Source organism: Leptopilina boulardi, unplaced genomic scaffold (genome assembly GCF_019393585.1).
Source record: "Leptopilina boulardi isolate dan_hultmark-lab unplaced genomic scaffold, ZJU_Lbou_2.1 LbouV2_151, whole genome shotgun sequence".
Classification (NCBI taxonomy): domain Eukaryota; kingdom Metazoa; phylum Arthropoda; class Insecta; order Hymenoptera; family Figitidae; genus Leptopilina; species Leptopilina boulardi.
Genome location: NW_026137698.1, coordinates 325,156 through 344,583, shown reverse-complemented (window position 1 = coordinate 344,583; position 19,428 = coordinate 325,156). Strand labels below are relative to the sequence as shown.

The following is a 19,428-nucleotide window of genomic DNA, read 5'->3' as shown; positions in this document are numbered from 1 at the left end:
ATGTAACTTTTAGGGGTTTGAACCCTCATAAAGTCAAAGTTTCACTACTAATCGTCTGGATTTTTTTTTCACCCTTTCTTTTCTTTTTTTTCAAACTCGCTCAAGTTGAACCCGATCAAGAAGACTAACATATAGACGCGAAGCACTCAGCAAAGAACTATCGAAGACGCTAATAGCATCACAACGCCAACCGAGTTTTCACTCTGAAGGGTTGATTGAAATAGAGTTGAGTCCGCAATTGAATTTAGTGCATTCGCTTCTACAGTTGACTTCCTTCCATAGAGATAGAGAGAGATATAGAGGGAGAGAGAAGGAGATTCTGGATTTTGTTCAGATATCACCCTAACTTCACTCTAAGCTACTGTTCCAAGTTATATTGTACTTGGAACAGACAATTAATTTCATCTGTTATAATTGAGTCGATATACCGTGTTCTTAGTGATGCATTTGAACGAGAATAATGAGAGATGAACAGCTTCGATAATGGTAAAAATTAATTTTAGTGAAAGTAAAAGTATAAAAAAATGCAGATGAAAATGAAAGGGAATGTGCAAGTGTAATTAGGCGAATACAACCTTAGTAAAAATTTCGAAATATTTTTCTAATACTTTAAGAGTAAAAAAAATTAAACCAAATAAATAACTTATCTATTTTTTTGCAATGGCTACAAAACTCAATTTATTTCATCATTTTCATGTAGAGTGAAAAAAATATATATTATGAGAAAGTACGCGAAGAACTTAAATGTCACACACTTGATATGAATATCATTTTCAAACTTCATTGAATATGACCTTATTAATGGAAGTTTAGTTATGAAATAACTTTTCCTAGTATAAGTTAAATAGGGCACATGTCAGGATCAATGAAAGACGTGACCTGTAAAATTGTCAATCATTTTCTATAATAATGTACTCTCACGGATATTCTCTTTTTCAAACGACCGTTTCCTATTATTTAAAAATTATTATTTTATGATGATAATAATTATTTCTGTTCATAATTTTCTATAAAGTTTTTCTAATATTAAAAGGAATAATAATAATGTTAAATTGAAATAAAATGCATTAAAATGAAAATTCCTTTCAAATTGCGAATAATTTTTTTTTCATATATTATTTTTCAACCAATGAAAATGCAGAAATATGAAAACAATCAAATGGATTTTACAATATTACAAGTGGCTAATAAAATTGAGATTCAAATTAATAAAATCATTTTAATTTAGCGCAATAATAATTCAATAATTGATAAATTTTTATGTACATTTTTTTGTAATTGTCATTTGTAAAAGAAGCCATTGGTTTTTTTTTAATTAAAAGTACTTTATAAATTTTTGTTCATTTGAAATTTATAACGAACAAATCAAAAAATACATCCCATTAAAATTGATTAATTTTTGAATACAATTACTATAATTAATATTTCATAAATAAAATTGCTAACATAATCAAAGCTTAACAATTTGATTATAACCAGAAATTTCGTATTTGTATTTCAATTACAGAATCTTGAATTTGCAGAGAAGAGGTCAATTCAATATTCTGCACACAATTTCCAGGAATTTCTCTTGTGAATTTTTTTTTTATATTAAAAATAGGAAAAAGTGAGGTCAAATTATAATATGATAATATATAGAAAACTTGTCTTTTAATTAAAAGGTCAACTGATAGGAAATAAATGTTACGGAATTAAAAATTTTCCATCAACGATATATTTTGTTTTGCAAAAGAATTTAAATTTCATTGAAAATAATTTTTTCCTATTTTTTGAAATGAAACGAAACAAAACTAAATATTAGAAAATATTTGATAATGTAAATTTTCTCGACGACAAGGATTACGAATAGAATACATGAAAATATTTTGTCGTCCTTAAAGGAAGACTTTGGGTGTACTGTATATGCATATACCAAGCCTTGAGGAAAGGAATGAGCTGTGAACTTTGAAAATAAGTTTACCTTGCCTTGGCAACTCTTGGCTTATAGCGTATTTAACGCTTGCAAAGAATTTAATTAGTAGGAATATATTTTGGACACTTGAAGTAAATGATGGATATAAAAGAAGTGCGCGAGCAAAAAAGGAGGCCGAAATGCCACTTAAAACGACCTGGTTACGTTTTCACTTGGCTATTTATCGTTGCTTTAATTAGTCAGAAAAAAGTCTTTATTTTCTCTGCTTCTCGGGGAAGAAAACAAAAATAAAAACAACACAAAAAAAAAATGCAAAACAAAACAAACACAACCCTCGTCGAGAAAAACACTTGACCCGTAAAAAGATTTTTGAAATTAAATTTAACAACTAATGTTAAAAAAAGAACCAAGTTATTAAACAAAAAAATTCACATTTTTTAAAATTTATTGCAGAAGAAAGAAATTTTCATTTAGCCGAATTTTTATTTAACCAAATTTCTATTTCACTGAATTTTCATTTAATAAAATTTTATTGTTTTTTGGTTCAGTTACTTTAATAAATGAAAAATTGTATGAATAGAAAGTCAATTATTAAATAATAAATAAAATAGTTATATTTCTCATATTGAGAACAATATTCCTTTTTTTAATAAGGAAAAATAAGGAAAAACTTTGCTCTAAATATACCAATTTAAAAATATATTCGTTGGAGAGTAAAAAATATCATTAATTATTCAAAAAGAAAAAATGATGATATATTATTGTTATATTTAAAAATAAAAATAGAACAAAAATAGGGTCATTGATTCTAGTAGATCGGGAGAGAGAGAGAGAGAAAATCCGGTAGCATATGACACTTTGCAAGCACTCATAAATGTTAAACGGATATCTGAAATAGCTTGAAACATAGATAGATAGATAGAAGTCGAGTGTGGGTTTTCGAAAGCTTCATGACCGTCCACTTTCGAAAACGTACTCAATTGTACCGATGGAATTCATATATTCACCGGTTTGCAGAATGTACGCAAGTATCATACTAAAGGCCCTCCCCCTTTTCAACCCCCCTACCCCCAACCCTTTTCGATATATACTGGAATAACCTCGAATGAGGCTCTCGATAGCTGGAGCATTCCTTTCCTAATTAGCTTTTGCTATTTCATCGATGGAAATCCTATTGGGATTGTGCAACATTGGCTAAAATCGTGAAGCCGCTTATTCAAGTGGAATGTCCCGTTTCGATATACTTTTAATTTCTATTTCTTTTTTTTTTCTTTTTTTATTATCCCCCCTCCTACCCTTCCAAAAATGACCAGACTAGAATTTCCGAGAACTATATATATAGAGAGAGAGAGTAAGAGAGAGGAAAATAGACAGGAGGGGGGGGGAGAACGGTGGAATTGACCGAACAACACAATGACCCCAAACCATAACACCCCACCCATTCCAAAGTAGTGGTGTCCCGAGAGAGTACCAAAATTCGCTATCGATTCCATTTTGCATCCTCTCTCTAATGTTCGAAATCGAAAATTCGATTGACTCTTGTCTATTATTATTATTTGGCTACATGCTTCGCAAGATTCATTGATATATAATAGAAATTATTTTTTTGTTTATTATTTTATTTAATTATATATTATTTACTAGATATATTTTATTATATAGGAAAAATCTGACTTCAAATTTTTTAATCAGTGAACCTAACAATCCCTAGTTACCAAGTTTCAAAAATTTAATTTTTTTTTTATTCGACCTCCATTTTGAATCCACCATTTTGGATTTTGCGAATCAGACTTAAGCTTCAAATTGACATTGCTAAAAAAATTTGTTTGTCAAATGAATATATTATGTAAATTTAATTTCTATTAAAGTGTTGAGAATACAATAATGCAAATTCAATTAAATGAAAATCGATTTTATAATTAACATTATTTCTAATTCATTGCATTTGAAAACGAATTTTCATTTAATCTTATATATAAATATTTATTGGAAATTAGTCAATTAATGCATAAATTGACTTGATTAATTTGTTCTCAATTATTGAGTGTCGAAATATATTGTTAATAAAATCGAATCGTTATATATTATAAATATTTAAATTTAATTCTATAAATGTATCATTTCTTATAATAACACAAGAATTAAATATCAATAATAAAAAAATTTCTTTTTTACATTTATGTTCATTTTTGCACTTGAAGCGGACATCCGTTCATCCATACGTTGGAACGGACGTCGGTAATAAAAGGTTTCTTTTCATACTTGCTTGTTAAAACTAACACACACACACATATGAAGAAAAATAAAAAAAAATTTAAGACTCCAATTAACAGTAATAAAGAATATGAACTAAACACCTTCATGACTAATTAACAATATTTTTGAATTCCAAGAATTTCATTTAAAAAGAAATTGAAATAAACATAAAAAATTGAGGTTTATATTAGCAATCAATAATTTAAAAACTATATATATATATATATATATATTTACAGTAAAACATGTTTTTTTATTTTATTACGAAAACCAACTTTTTAATTAAGATGATAAAATAAAAAAGTAAAATAAAAAATTCATTTAAAAAGAAAATACAATTATAGAATTAAATAATTTAAATAAAAATAAAAATCAAATAAGGTTGATTAATAAATTTAATTAAAAATATCTTTTTACAAAACTGAAAAAATCTAACAATTTTTTTGAGATGGGGGAAATTGAATAAAGATTTTTAATCAACCCTTTTTTTATTTACATTTCATAGTGGGAGTGTTGAATTCCTTTCTCGCTTTTTAGACAAAAAAAACACGTTACAGTTTTCAATAAAATCAAAAGTAATGAAAAAAAATACTGAACAATTTTTTTTTCATGAAGGAATAATTAAAAATTAACTAGAAAATATTGAATAATTATTTAAGTATTATAAACAGATAAGTATATAATAAATAAAGATAAATAAATAAAAAATAATTTTAAATATTAATAAATAAATAATTAATAAACTGTCGACATTCAATTCATCAACATTGTATATTCATTTGACACTTATAAAGCCATGTATTTCATATTTTTTATTTTTAAATCCTTTTGTATTTTATCAGCATCCATAAAAAATCTATCAAAAATTAATTAAACTACTCTCAATCTCGGATGATAGACTGATGTAGGTGAAGAGTATTAAGCCTGTTTTATCACCCATATTGGTTAGGAGATTAACTATCCCGATGAGCTTAAAAAAAAATTTTCTCTCTCGCTGAACAATTTTTTAATATTTTAAATTAATCAAAATAACAAAAATTATTATTATTTATAATAATAATTATTATTAAATAATTAATTATTAAATAAATAAATAAAAATACTTGGTAAACAAAGATATATAACTGTAATAATATGATTGATATCTACTCAATATATAAATATAGTTGGTGTAAAAAATAGAAAAATAAATAAATTTAAAAAAAAATATACAACATAACCCAGTGCGATAATTGATACACGGAAACATGAATGGTTTCAATCAGAGCCTGAATCCCAACCCATCAACGTCGAGCGGAAAAACTGGTTAACAAGCAGCGATCGATGTCGCTGATAACCTGTGTTCCTTTTCGCATCGTGATTTAACACAAAAAGTAATCGATGTCGCGCTATTCATTCGCATGGTCAGATTTTCCAAGTGGGAGTTGGCGACGATAATTTTTTTTTTATTTTTTTGTTTTGGTATTACTGCTATTCTATAAATTTTTTCTCACTAAAAATTAAAAAAAAATAATCGTAGCCAACTTGCATTTATTTTGATCTAATACGTACGCATCCAGAAAAAAGGAATCTTAAATTAAGATTATTCTATTACGTAATTATTAATTAATTAATTAAACAAATATATTCACTAATTTATCATCTCAGAATAAGAATATTTCAATTTAAAGTATAGAATATTTATAATATAAAGAAACCAAAAAATTTGCTCTTTTTTTGTTGACAACAACGCAAGGACGAATCTTATCAGGATCAGAGAGTTTGAAACTGAGCAATAAATTATGAAGACAGTCGTCCTGAATACGTGATACTATGGTTGCTGCTATTTACCTACATGAGGATTTGCACACACACAAACAAGACAATGTGTCCCCTGTATATTGCAAGAAAGGGGCAATGTCCATGGGAAAAAGAGAACTTGAATTTGTAGCACGACAAAGTTAAATATTGATGAAACGGCGGGTAAGAAAAGCCCCGGTTAAACTTGGTCGTTTCTTCGGAAAATACAGTATATAGTCTTTGTTTCTCATTTGCAAAAGGTAACAGAAAGAAAACAAAAAATAAATCAAAAATATTCTGAATTTTTCCAAGGGATATTTAATTTTTTTAAAAATAATGAAAAATTTAAGTAGAAAAAATCGGTGTCTGACCAAACAAAACTGTTCTACTTAAAATTTTATTTTGTCTGACTAAACGCAACTTTTCTACTTAATATTATATTTTGTCTGACTAAACAGTTTCTGCTATACTTTCAAAATAAATCTCAAACACCTTTGTCACTCATAAAAATTAAATTTCTATTGTTGAATACATTGAATCATCGAATAATTTTTTGTCAATATACATATCGTAATTGCTTTTTGGAGTGACCCAATTTTTTGTTTCTCACTCTTATACCTGAAAAACAGGTTTTAATTTAAATTTCAAATTGCAAATGAAATCTATTTACGACCGAGTTTTCCGATGTGCTTAAAAGATTCGAAGGAAGGAATAAAGCTTCCTTTTGAACTGTCATTGATTTTCCAGTGGACGCCTATCTTACTTTGAAATGGTAATAAGCATTCGTTCAAGCTCAGCATTGGTATCCTGCATTTGAATATTGCTGATCTACTTTAAAAAGCAGATAAGGGTCTAGGGAAGAAAACTAGTGGAAAAAAAGAGAAGAATACACTAGTGTGAGATTTATACAAATCAATCCCCTATACAGTTCAATTACCACTTGACTATACAAATTAAGACACGATACAAAGCAATTTTCACAAGGTGATTTACTCTCAAAGAAAAATTTCACAAATCCAAAGCTGTAAATATTTTTGTAGATTTAATAATAATGATAATAATAATTATAAAATATAACCAAGACAGCACAATATATTCCAGACATATTCAAATCAAGGCGAAATATTACAGTGGAATATTTGACAATATAATAATATAATATTTAGGAATTTCTACTCAGAAATAAAATTTTCTGACTAATCTTTTTTTCCATCTTTGTACACACTATCACAAAAAAGCACCAAAACAATTTTTTTCCTTTTTCCACCTCCTTTTTTTAACAGTTTCTTTTCCATTATCGCCTTGCTATAAACATTGGACGTTTACTTTTGAAAGAGTCTTCGAAATTCCGTTACAAAAGTTTTAGTTTTAATCTCTCTCTCTCTCTCTCTCTCCCTCTCTCACTTAATACTTTCGTCTTAGTTCAAGTTTATACATAAATTAATTACATGTTAATGCCAAGTAATTAAGGGGATTTTCTAGGTTGTTCGCCTTTCTTCGCGAGTCCGCGTAAAGTGCGAACGTTACGGATACAAAAATATATATACGCGCAAGAGTAAATTGAAACGATGCTTGCCTAAAGAACTAATGGTATACTATATATATATATGTAGATATATAGCTTGAGGGTAGTCTCAGCCAGCATCACCACCACGACGACAAGAAAACTTGTCGTGCCAAATAATTTGCAATGCTGAAACGGAAAGTTGTCGAGCCGTTACAACGAGAGAGAGAAGCTCAGCAAAAGGGTACAGTAGATATAGAATACCAGAGAGAGAGAGAGAGAGATAGGGAAAAAAGCTCAAGAAAAGGGTTTAGTAGATATAGAATACTTGCAAGAGAGAGAGAGTAGTCTTAGTCGCGCTCGAAAGAAGAGAAACAAGCGCGAGAAATCCAAAGTAGAAAATGGCGCGACGAGAGACCAATATAATAATTACATTGTAGCCGCGTTTGCTTTCGCGCCTCTGTATAAGGAAAATCAAGTTACCCATCCTCCCCACTCCTCAACACCACTACTTTTTCTTTCATCTCTCTTCCGTTCGTCTTCTTAAGCGTCTTTTTGTCAACCGACAAAGCTTCTCTATTATAGTTTTGTAACGCTTCTCTAACATTGATCTATTTATATACCCACAAGAAAAATTATTTTTTTCTACACTCGAAATAAATATATAATTATTTTATATTTTAAGTAAATTAAATTTTTTATTTCAAGATACTTAGTATTGAATCAAATCAAAAGAGAAATAGAAAATGATTTTTAGTTAGATTAAATAAAATATAATTACAAATTGAAAAGGATTTATTTAATCAGACATAATAACATTTTCAAGTAGAAAACATAGGGTTTAGTCAGACAAAATATAATTTTAAGTAGAAAAGTTGTGTTTTGTCAGACAGAATAAAGTTTTAAGTAGAAAAATTAAGTTCAGTCAGGCAACATATAATTTTAAGTAGAGCAGTTGCGTTTAGTAAGACAAAATTGAATGTTAAGTAGAAAAATTACATTCAATCAGACGTAATAATATTTTTAAGTAGAATTATTATTACCATTATTATATCCACTTTATCATCATAAAAAAATGTTTACGTCTAACCTGATAACAAAACATTAAATTTTATAGAAATATGTGAAAGTAGGTTGAAGATAGGTGAGTTCATATCAAGTTATGTTAGTTCAGGTAAGTCGGCAATATGTTTTTGTAGTATAGAATATACAATCGAAATATATATATAGTATATCAGCAAAAGAAGATCCCACGCATTATTTTCGAGAAAATCTATCGGCTATATATATTTCTGTCGTATAAAAGTTCCTTTTGTGAAACGGAAGTCGAATAATCCAAATCTCTTCTATTTTTTTTCTTTTTTTTATACATACACACACACACGCACACACATAAAAGTCTCTCAATTCTAAGAATTTCAAACCGCGTATTCAGAGATTCCGAAATCCAAAATCTTTCAATCCCATTCGTTTCTTATTTACACTCTCTTAAACAAATATAAACACGCTATAAAAATGTTTCTCTGTTGTGAATTTTATATATGTAAATTTTCAAAAATGTTTTCATAAAATGAGAAAAATAATTTTCAGAAAATAAAGTAAATACAAAGTACAAGAATCCATATCGATATTACTTTAATACTATTTTTACTATTGTTATTAATTGTCAATTAAATTTTATTTTTTATAGGTTATTTATTATTATTAATATTACTTATTAACTGTTATTAATCGTTATTAATTATAATTTAACTAATTTTTTTATCACCCGCCATTTGAAACTCATTTCCAGTGACACAAAATGCAAAACATTTTCCCTGCAATCATTTTATTTGAAAACACATAAATTTCCTGTTGCGCGCGAGAGAGAGAGAGAGAGAGAGAGAAAGAGAGTAGAATGAAAAAAAAATCGAGTCACGAACGTAAACTCCATCTGAATCACAAATGCACAGCTGATTTATAAATGCGAGAGTAGTAATTATCTAAAAGTCACTGATAAAAGCCGACAGTCCACATTTTACATTGTGCTTAATTATTTTTATAATCGCGTGGTTTTAGCTTCTGGCTCGTTTCATTTATAAGTTAAATAGAGAAAGGGGATATTTTTTTTATCCCCTCCATAGTTGTTATTATTATTATTTGAAATGCATTTTAGTATAATTAGATTATAAATTAAAATAGAAGGTAACTTTTTTTCTTTATTTTATATAAAATTAAAAAATTGGCACCTAATCTGGTAATCGTGCAATCACATGAGGACGCATTTCTCTTTTTTTAAAAAAAAGGGGGGGACAAATGATTATTATATGCCTATGTACTATATATATATATAGGGAGCATCGAGGACGTTAAAATAATATTGTGCTACCAAAGTATTATTTCCGAGGAATAGGTTGTTATCACGTCCATCAACAAACGTGAATTTATCGCAACATCGCTGTTCGTTAGCATGCAGTAGCGTTGGACAAACTTATTAATTCTGTATCATACATATTACGAGATCAGGTTTAACGATATTTTTGATGCGATACACTGTAATCGTTCTCTCTCACTCTCTCCATGTATGTATATATGTGCTCTCAACATGAAATATTTCACATTCTCGAAAATTTATAAAATCAAGTCTCAAATATTTGTAGCTAACGAAAGATATGCCTGGCAATTATTTAACATTAAACACAAACAATGTTGATTGTTTTTCTGTTTATTGTGTATCGAATTATTTTATTGCATTTCATGTGTTTTTCTTTATTTTAATGAAAAAAAATACTATGCAAATTTGTTGAGTTGTATTTCATTTATAATATAAACAAATTACTGAAAATATTTCTAATATTTTAATTTAAAAAAATCCTTATAAATAAATACAATCCATTTAGTAATATTCACTATATTTTTTGGGAACATTTAATATTCTTTTAGTAATACATACAATCTGTATAGTAAAATTTACATTCTGTATTCTATTATTTATAATGTGTGTGGTATGGAAAAACTATGTGTCAAACTGAACAGTTATAAAATGAAAAAGTTATTTATAGACTGGTTTGCCAGTATATGTGTAAAAGGGTGAATGAACTTCAATATTAGCTTTAATTCAGCATTGAGTGATTACACACTCGTTTTAGTTTGTCTATCGTTTCGCGTAGGTGAAAAGATATACGTTAACCATGGCGAATCATTGCTACGCAGCTTATGGGGGTGGTCGGCAAATACATAACAAACGCAGACCTCGTACATACATGCATATGTGCACTCATATACATATATATATATATATAGTTGATTCAAAGCTCCACATATTACAATTTACAGGCGTGTTCACTGTTACTTGTGAATATTCTCTCTATTGAGAACGTGTAAAGTTGAACACTGTTCATTGTGAGGTAACAATGTTTATTCTGTTAATGCCCATGCGATGCCAAACCCACGAGAATTAATTGATTGATCGCAATTATAATCAAATTCATATATATTTACGATGTCTATTCTCCGTGACAGATGGTCGCTTTTTAAATTAAAACATCATTTACACTCCTCTTTTTAATAGTATTTATTGCAAAATACAGAAAATAAAACCAGTATAAATAAATAATTTGGCAAATTTTTAAAAAAATTTCTAAATTTTAGATATTTATATGTATTTAAAAAAATGTCTGTGAAATTAATTGAGTGCAGAAAGACAGATATATTACATTCTCGAGATTGAAAGACATTATATGAAATCGGAGAATTTAAAATCATATCTAAATTCCTATGCAGAGAAATATCAACTTCTTCACGTCATAGAGGAATGTTATTGCAACTTGAGTGCACAAAAGCTCGAATTCCAGAAACTAGAGTTATGTGTTACTAAATATAGTTTTTCCTATATATCCGAAAAGCCACGTGTGTGCATAGGATAGAAAAGAAAATTAATTACATAAATAATAACTAAATATGTAAAAACAAAATTTATACAAAAATAGGTAATAATAAACGTTAAATAAAATTAATAGACCCAAAATTTAAAAATCAGTAACATTTTAACTTTTATTTGAATTTACTTTTTGCCACATAATTAAACTATGAATTAGTGAAAAAAAATTTTCTTGCATAATTTTGATTAGTAAAATTTACCTATAATTCATAGCAAAAAAAAAATCAAACAATAAATATTTAAAGTTAAATTTGTTACCAATTTCAAAAATGAAAGAGTGAAAAATGTTGTAAAAAGTTTGTTTATACCCAGAAGCATTTATACATAGTACCAACACACAAACTAACGTCATAAATATACATGTTTATATTTTATATTCCATGACATTAAAATCAGGAAATTGAAATTATCGAACAAAAAGTTTGGGAAACAATAAAAGATTTAATAGGGGCATGCTATGCTTTAGAACAAATTTCAGTCCCGAAAATTCACGTTTATATTATACTGTAAAAACATTTAATAGACATGTGGCGTATACGTTAGTGCATAATTTTAAGGAGAATATCAAAATTTCTCATGAAAATAAATAAACAACTTTATAAAGACGATGTCATAATTCGACAGGCAGTATTAATTCTAACCTATAAAACTGATTTTCACATAGTAATTCAAGTGGTATTATAATAAATCATATTTAAATAATTTATTATTATTAATTATTAACTATACTAATATTTTTATAAGTTTTAAATTTTTACTATTTTTCTATTATTATTATTATTATTACTATTATTTTTACAGATTGTAATAATTACGATGCAGATTAGAATTATTACAATACAGGTTGTAATAGTTACAATCCAATTTGTAAATATTACCAAATAGATTGTTCATATCACAATAGAGGTTTTAAATATAAGTTTTTTAATAACTCTAAATTTTTTTTTAATAGTCGAATTTCACCATATCCTCCCCTGAAATTATAAATGAAAAAAAAACATAATAAATTTATTGACGTTCATCCCGTCAGTTGAGAGCTATCGAATTGAATGGATCTTAGTAATTGAAAAGTAATGGAGCGAGGGGTTTTTTTTTGCAGCAGTAGCTTATTCAATTCAATTATAGGACGTGAAATATTTTAAGTGAGAGAGAAAGAGAGAGAGAGTGTGAGGTCCTGTGTTGATACGCAACAATGAACAGACACGCGCCCCTTGTAGTACAACCTGTGGGTTATACCAACTTGAAAGGCAACGATCCGAGATCTTTGGGGTGCTCGTGTAACCAACCGTGCCGATCAGAAAACGTAACATTAGACCCCGACGCCACGTAATTCGTCAGCCACGCCTCTTGTAATCGTGCGACACGCACGCGTATGGACCTCCGCGCCATCACGCGAATACAATATATATATACATAAACACATGTACTTTATACACTCTCACACGTGTACCCATTAAATCCTGTCCAATTACAATTACACAATGACCCCCTTTTTCTAAAAAAAAAAGAGAAAAAAAATAATAATAAACCGCTGACTGAAGCCTCAACACTCAACAAAAGCTTACAACTTGAGTTAAAAAATTTCTTCCAGGTATAGCGACATGTCATTACTAAATAATATGTACAAAAAAAGCAAACGTCAAGTCGAATAAAAGCAACAAAAAAAAACTATTATGCATATTTTTTGATTCCGTTTTCTTTGGTTAAAAATAGCCTCGAGCGACAATTTTCATTTTTTCTTTTTATGCATTTTTTTGGCAAAGAATAAATTTCATGGTGTAAAATACTTTTGGGACTTAAATTAAACGACAGGAATTTTTTGTGTACAAAGATTTTACAAGATTGTAAATATTACAATCGAATTTGTAAATAGTACAATAAAGATTGTGAATATTACAACCTATATATATACTATCAAGGTTCGACAGAATTTCAAGAGAGGATAGGAATTTTCCGAATGACGAGGCAGTAGGACATTTAAAGTGAAGTACACGCAATTCAGTGATCAGCGTGTGGGGATTTAACAGCTAAGCGTTTCGTCGATAAAATCCGGGGTAGAAAAAAAGGATAGGGAAATAAAAGAAAAGAGACGAAAAAAAAAATAAGAAGTGGATTGGTGTATATGTGTATTTTACACATAAACAGAAGATGATAAAAAATATATATACATATAAAAAATAATTGACGATGAAAACTGACCTTGTGTGCTCACGTTAGTGAGTACAGCAATGAAGACAACGATCGGAAGACACCTCATCTTTTCACCTTGCCTAGATTAAACCAAACGCCTTTTTCTTCTTCTTCTTTTTTGAATTCTTCCACAACGAGAGAGCTTCGACGCCAGCGCGTAAGCACTTTGTCACTTTTTAATATCGCTTTTCGTTGCACTTTAAGTTCACTTTATCGCTTTATCCACGCGCCACTTTGATCTTTGTGGTACACTCTGATCACCCATCACTCGATTCACGATACTTTTAAAGAGATGTGTATATATAGATATATTTTTTTCTAGATTTTATAACACACGTTCTCAAACTGAAATACACAATTTCACCATATTAGGAGATACAGCACTAAATTTTTTCAATTTCATTTTTTTATATTAAACAAAAGGAAAATACTTATTTTATTTATTTGTAATTTATTATTTATTTGTATTATTATTATTTTTTGCATTTGTTGTATTTAAAATGAGTCAATTAATTAGAAAAAAAAATTCTTTTCTTTTGTCGTTTAAAGAGACATGATCGGTGGAAATTCGATAGAGTAGAAAATGTTAAGGAGTGAATGGAAGTTAAATTCTTTTGAGTTGCAGAGGATGCTGCTTTGAATTTGCCAGCAGGTCGAAATCGCTTTTTACCCCCTCGAATAGTTCAGTTGCCTAACTGTTAGGAGAGAGAGAGAGGGCATGGCTTGTGTTCAACAGAACGAAACGAGGGCAGCAATGCCTTTTCAGTAACTAACAGAAAGGGACTCCTTGATTGGCTCTCGTGCACTCGCATCGCAAATGCGAGGAAAAAAAACACACACTATCTAAAAAAAAAAATAAAAAACACTCCCTTTTCCCTCAAAAACGATCCTATTTTATCGAATACAAAAAGAAAACGTTCTTTTCTATCACGCCAAAGTCCTTTTTTGATTTAATCAAAATCTCTCATCAAATTGAGGGGAAAATTTGTTTCTATCCTTGTTAAAATCTATCGAAAAATAATTTTAAAAAATAAAAAGATTTTTATTTTTTTTTAAATTCTATTTTCATCTCTTTTTGTTCTTTTAGTTTTCTAAAAATCTTGTAAAACTTGTACCTCTGTCAAAAATTATTTTTTCTTCTTCTTTTATATTTCTGTCAAAATTGTTTTTATTTTTGCCAAAAAATGCTTTCCTCTTCCACTGAAAAAAACCCCATTAAAAAAAAAATCCATTCGTTCTTGTCAAGCTCTTTTCATTTCTTTTAAAATCCCGTTGAGGTTTTATTGCTTGTTCTAAATCCTTTTTGTTTCTCTGAAATTACTTTTGTTTTCCTCAATATCCTTTGCCTTGGTTTTTTTCATTTCAGAAAAAAAGAGGTTTTTCTCAAATTCATTTGGCTTTCTGTTAAAATTCAAAATCAGTTTTAATTTTCTCGAATACGATTAAGTTAACAACCTTAAATTTCTTCCTTTTTACTTTAATCATTTCAAAAAATCATCAAATTATTAGGTGACTAAAAAAATGTCCATTTCTAACCACAGAAAAAAATTTATAAAACAAATTCATAAAAAAAAAATATATAAATTTTTTTCCAGCTGATCCTCAGGTTGGCTTTTCGAAGTCAAGTTTCAGAAAGGAATTAAGTTAGAAGAAGTATCCTGGTAAGCAAACTCAATGAGGCAGAAATGCGGATGAAAAGTTCAACGTTGACCTTTATCCCTCTTTGGCTGCTGTGCAAAGTATATAGAAAGCGAACCCCACCACCTCAAAGAAGATAGTTGTTTGAGAGGACTTTTGAAAAAGGGTGGGAGAGGGAGAAAAGTTTGTCCCGTGACGAAAGCAGCTCGTTGGCGGCCGTTGAGAGTGGGCTCTTGACGCGAATCTTGAATACGATCCTAATGATCACTACCGCGAATGACCAGCGGGGCTTTGCGATAAAGTCAGCTTCACTCACACACACACACACACACACACACACACACACATAGACCTTTTCTCTCTTAAGTTTCGCTTCGTAAAAATCAGAAGTTTTTTGGATAAATAAAAAAAAATAAAATAAAAAAACTACTAGTGAATATAGTCAATACAGGTTTTATCAATCTAGTAATAAGGATCAAATTGCTATCGATTAAGTTCCATATAACGAAGTTCCATCTAACGATGTTCTATGTAACGAAGTTCCATAAAACGAAGTTCCGTCGATTGGTACAATTGTCGAATTTTCAGATCAATTATTCTTTAATTGATGTTCCATCGATCTAAGTTTCATCAATAGAATTATCTTCTATCCAGTTTTTATCGATCGAATTTCCATGGATCGAACTTCTATCAATCGAAATATCCTCTATCCAGTTTCTATCGATCGAAGTTTCATAAATCGAAATAATTAAAATATAAAAAAAAAACCAAATATTTAAGGGAGAAAAATTTTTCCTGTAATGGAAGTAGATCGTTGGCGACCATTGAAAGTGGGCTCTTGACGCGATTCTTGAATACGATCCTAATGATCTCTACCGCGAATGACCAACGGGGTTTTTTCGATAAAGTCAGCTTCACACATACACCTTTTCTCTCTCAAGTTTCGCTTCGTGAAAGTCAAGACTTTTTTTTGGGGGGTATTTAAAAAAAAAACTCTCAGTGAATTGACTTTTTTTTTGACGGGATTTATCGTCGATGATTGATGAACTCGAGAACAACTACTCAACCCCTTGTGAAACGATCGCTCTCACATCAACGGACGTCGACTATATATATACACTATACTAAAGCTATATGAACTCGATTTATACTCCCCGACCTATGTGGAGGTTAATATCATGCACTCTGTTTCCCAGTTGCTGCCCTTTTGGCGCCACCCCCTTGTCTTCGAGACGTAATTAAATAAAACCACTAAGTGATTAATTGCAACAACCCCTTTTGCTTCGCGTTAACATTGCATTTTGCATCTTTCATATATATATACATACAAATTTTCTTATTTACAAAATAACTACAAAAACAAAATTAAAAACAAATTAACTCTCTTTTTTTTAGAGAGGAATAATTAAAAAAGATTTTTTTTAATAATCAAGTGATATTTGCTGCATTTAAAAAATTTACCAGAAGCTTAAGGTAAAAAAGTAAACACTATCACGCGGGGGCAAAAAAACGAAAGGAGATAATACTTTGATGCGCACAATAATCTGTTTGCTCAGTAAACTATAAGGGTCGAATTAAAAGATTGGTTGTTGGAAAATATTTACGTTAGCTTTCAATTTTTTTTATTTCCGCTCTCCGCTTACTTTGTTTCATATATATATATATATTTACTTTCTATATACGACTTGAAACGTTTCACTTCATTAAAATTCGATGAATGGATTATACACATATATATAAACTATTCAAAGTCAAGGTTTCCGGTTTTTTTCCACATATAATTATTTGTAAAAATTGGCTCAATTTATTTTATTCAGTAAATAAAACATATACAACAATGGTAATTACCAATGAATATGAGATGCAGCGGAAATAATGAAAAATCAAAATAGTCAATAAAAAAGCAATTGCATTAATTGCATTCAATACAAATGAAATAATTATCAAAGCAAAAATTGACAATTATAGAAAAAGTAACAAAAATAAGAAAAATAGCAAAAATAAAAATAATATAAAAGCAATAATAAAATAATAATAATAACGTATATCGAATTATTTTCTATTCAATTTCCATTGAGCGAAGTTCTATCGATCGAAGTTCTATGGATCGAAGTTCTACAAATCGAAGTTCTATCGTTCGAAGTTTTACCGATCAAAGTTCCATCAACTGAACTATCTTCTAATCACTCCTTAAATCTGAATTAGTAGAAGTTTCAACTAATTGTAAATTCCTACAAATAAAAAGAATTGAAAATAAATTAACGAATATAATAATAATAGAAAAAACAAACATTTGAAACAGATTAGAGGATTTTTAATAAAATAAAGCAATTGGTTGAAATAGAATGTCAAGGAAGATTTGCCCGAGGTGTAAACTTGTCCTGGCGACTGTCAGTTTAGATTAACTTGGAGCGTAAACGAGGCAGTTTAATGTCCTATAGATTTTCAGTGACTGACTGTTCGATCAAACTCTGTTTCAAATGTTTAGTAAAAGTGTGGTTTCGGCATTTGGTTTATTCGCCAAAGTTTCACTTTTTCTCCCCCACCAACTCTCCCACCCTTTCTCCCTCCTCTTCCTACATTAAATTCGAATAGTTTTCACAGTTAGGAATAGTCTCTGAATGAAAAGCAGTTGGGGGTAAAATATTTTTTCCCCCAATCTGGATCACAAAAAAGAGAGAGAGAGAGAGATAGAGAAGTGTGTGTGTGAAAGAGAGAGACGACTGTTTATTACTCCCTTTTGACAGGGATGGATCATTCGTCACGGATGTTATACGCCTCGTTTACTCAACGAAGCACAGTTACGTGATCGGAGTCAAATAAGATTTCACTGACAACTTTTATGATGTTCTAAAGACACACACAGATACAAAATCGAAAAAAAATTATCTTGTCCTCACAATGACACTTTTTTTTAAAACTATCGTCACTTGAAATTTAGGAAAATTATAATTATTCCCAATCGAATTATCATAGATCAAGTTATTATCGATCGTACTCTTCTTTATCAAGTTTCCATCGATCGCAGTTCCACCGATCGAAGTTCCATGAATCGAAATATTCTCTATCCAGTTTCCATCGATCGAAGTTCTATCTATCGAATTATCCTCTATCCAGTTTCCATAGTTTGAAGTTCCATAGGTCGAAGTTCCATAGATCGAAGTTCCATAAAACGAAGTTCCATAAAACGAAGTTCCATCAATCGAAATATTGTCTATCCAGTTTCCATCGATCGAATTATCTTCCATCAAGTTTCTATAGATCGAGGTTTTATCAATCGAATTATCACAATTCCACTTTTTTTTAAATTCGAAATTTACAAAAAATCGAATTTTATATTTATTTACAATTTTTCTATTTGCCTAAAAAAAATGTTACTCCAAATATCAAAAGGGAAAAAAAACAAAAACTACAAAAGCACCATAAAAATCATTTCAAACGAATGTTGTAGGAAAAAAAAACCCCGAAAAATGGAATTTTAATCGTTTAAAAAAGCCCATAATACAAACCCGAAAAAACGACTTTATGATCAACTCCTATAAAAAATCATTTTACATTCAGTTAAAAAAAACACACTTGTAACGGACATTAATTGCCTTACGGGCAAAAAAAAATATATATATATATATATATATATATACGAACATTTTTTTCAGAAACAATTTCAGTATTTTTTTTCTGTTTTTTTTTGCACGTTAATTAATATCCAGAGAGCTTGTGATGAAGTATTCCGTTGGAAAAACAAATGGTTACGTTGGAAAAAATATGTATATATATATTGAACCACATTCGTGAATATAATTGACAGCTATTTGCAACCGATTTCATGAAAATAAAAAAAAAAATTTCCAAAACAAAAATAATCCCCCTTTGGGATTAAATGTACTTTATAAAATGATATGCAATCAATGAAAGTGCTATTGAAAAATATTTTAATCTACACACACACACATTGATGGGGCGAAACAATTAAAATATTATACCATCATTATGAGAAAATTTTTGTTCCTACAACAATTTAATTGTTGTTATAATAGTATAACTAAACAATAAAAATTTGTTGCAGCAGCAAAACAGATTTGTTGAAAAAACAAACCAAATTTGTTAGTTCTATATTAAAAATCATGTTATTAGATTTAACAATTCCTTTTCCTCATTGTAGTATATATCGAGAAGTAAAACTGTTAATTCTTGTATTATAATAGAGCCAGACAATGTCTATTAACGTCA

At 29.0% G+C, this 19,428-nt stretch overlaps 2 protein-coding genes across 14 annotated transcripts in view; both read right to left on the bottom strand.

The window, feature by feature from the left end:
• Window positions 1–19,428, bottom strand: part of LOC127276707 (iron-sulfur cluster assembly 2 homolog, mitochondrial) — a 345,592-nt gene that overhangs the window by 207,887 nt on the left and 118,277 nt on the right. The window contains exon 4 of one of the 8 annotated variants that reach the window (XM_051297321.1): window positions 7,716–7,733. The exons of the other annotated variants lie outside the window; for them this stretch is intronic. The gene's annotated coding sequence lies outside the window, so the exon portion shown is untranslated. Of the gene's footprint in view, window positions 1–7,715; window positions 7,734–19,428 lie in introns of those variants that run through there. 8 annotated transcript variants of the gene reach the window in all.
• The window catches only part of LOC127276693 (synaptogenesis protein syg-2), a 219,781-nt gene that overhangs the window by 197,585 nt on the left and 2,768 nt on the right, over window positions 1–19,428 (bottom strand). For 3 of the 6 annotated variants that reach the window (XM_051297297.1, XM_051297299.1, XM_051297300.1), the window contains exon 2: window positions 13,570–13,905. The exons of 2 other annotated variants lie outside the window; for them this stretch is intronic. In XM_051297297.1, coding sequence (XP_051153254.1) covers window positions 13,570–13,627 — 58 coding nt within the window. In that variant the 5' untranslated portion in view covers window positions 13,628–13,905. Of the gene's footprint in view, window positions 1–13,569; window positions 13,964–19,428 lie in introns of those variants that run through there. One more of the 6 variants, XM_051297298.1, reaches the window with a different exon arrangement.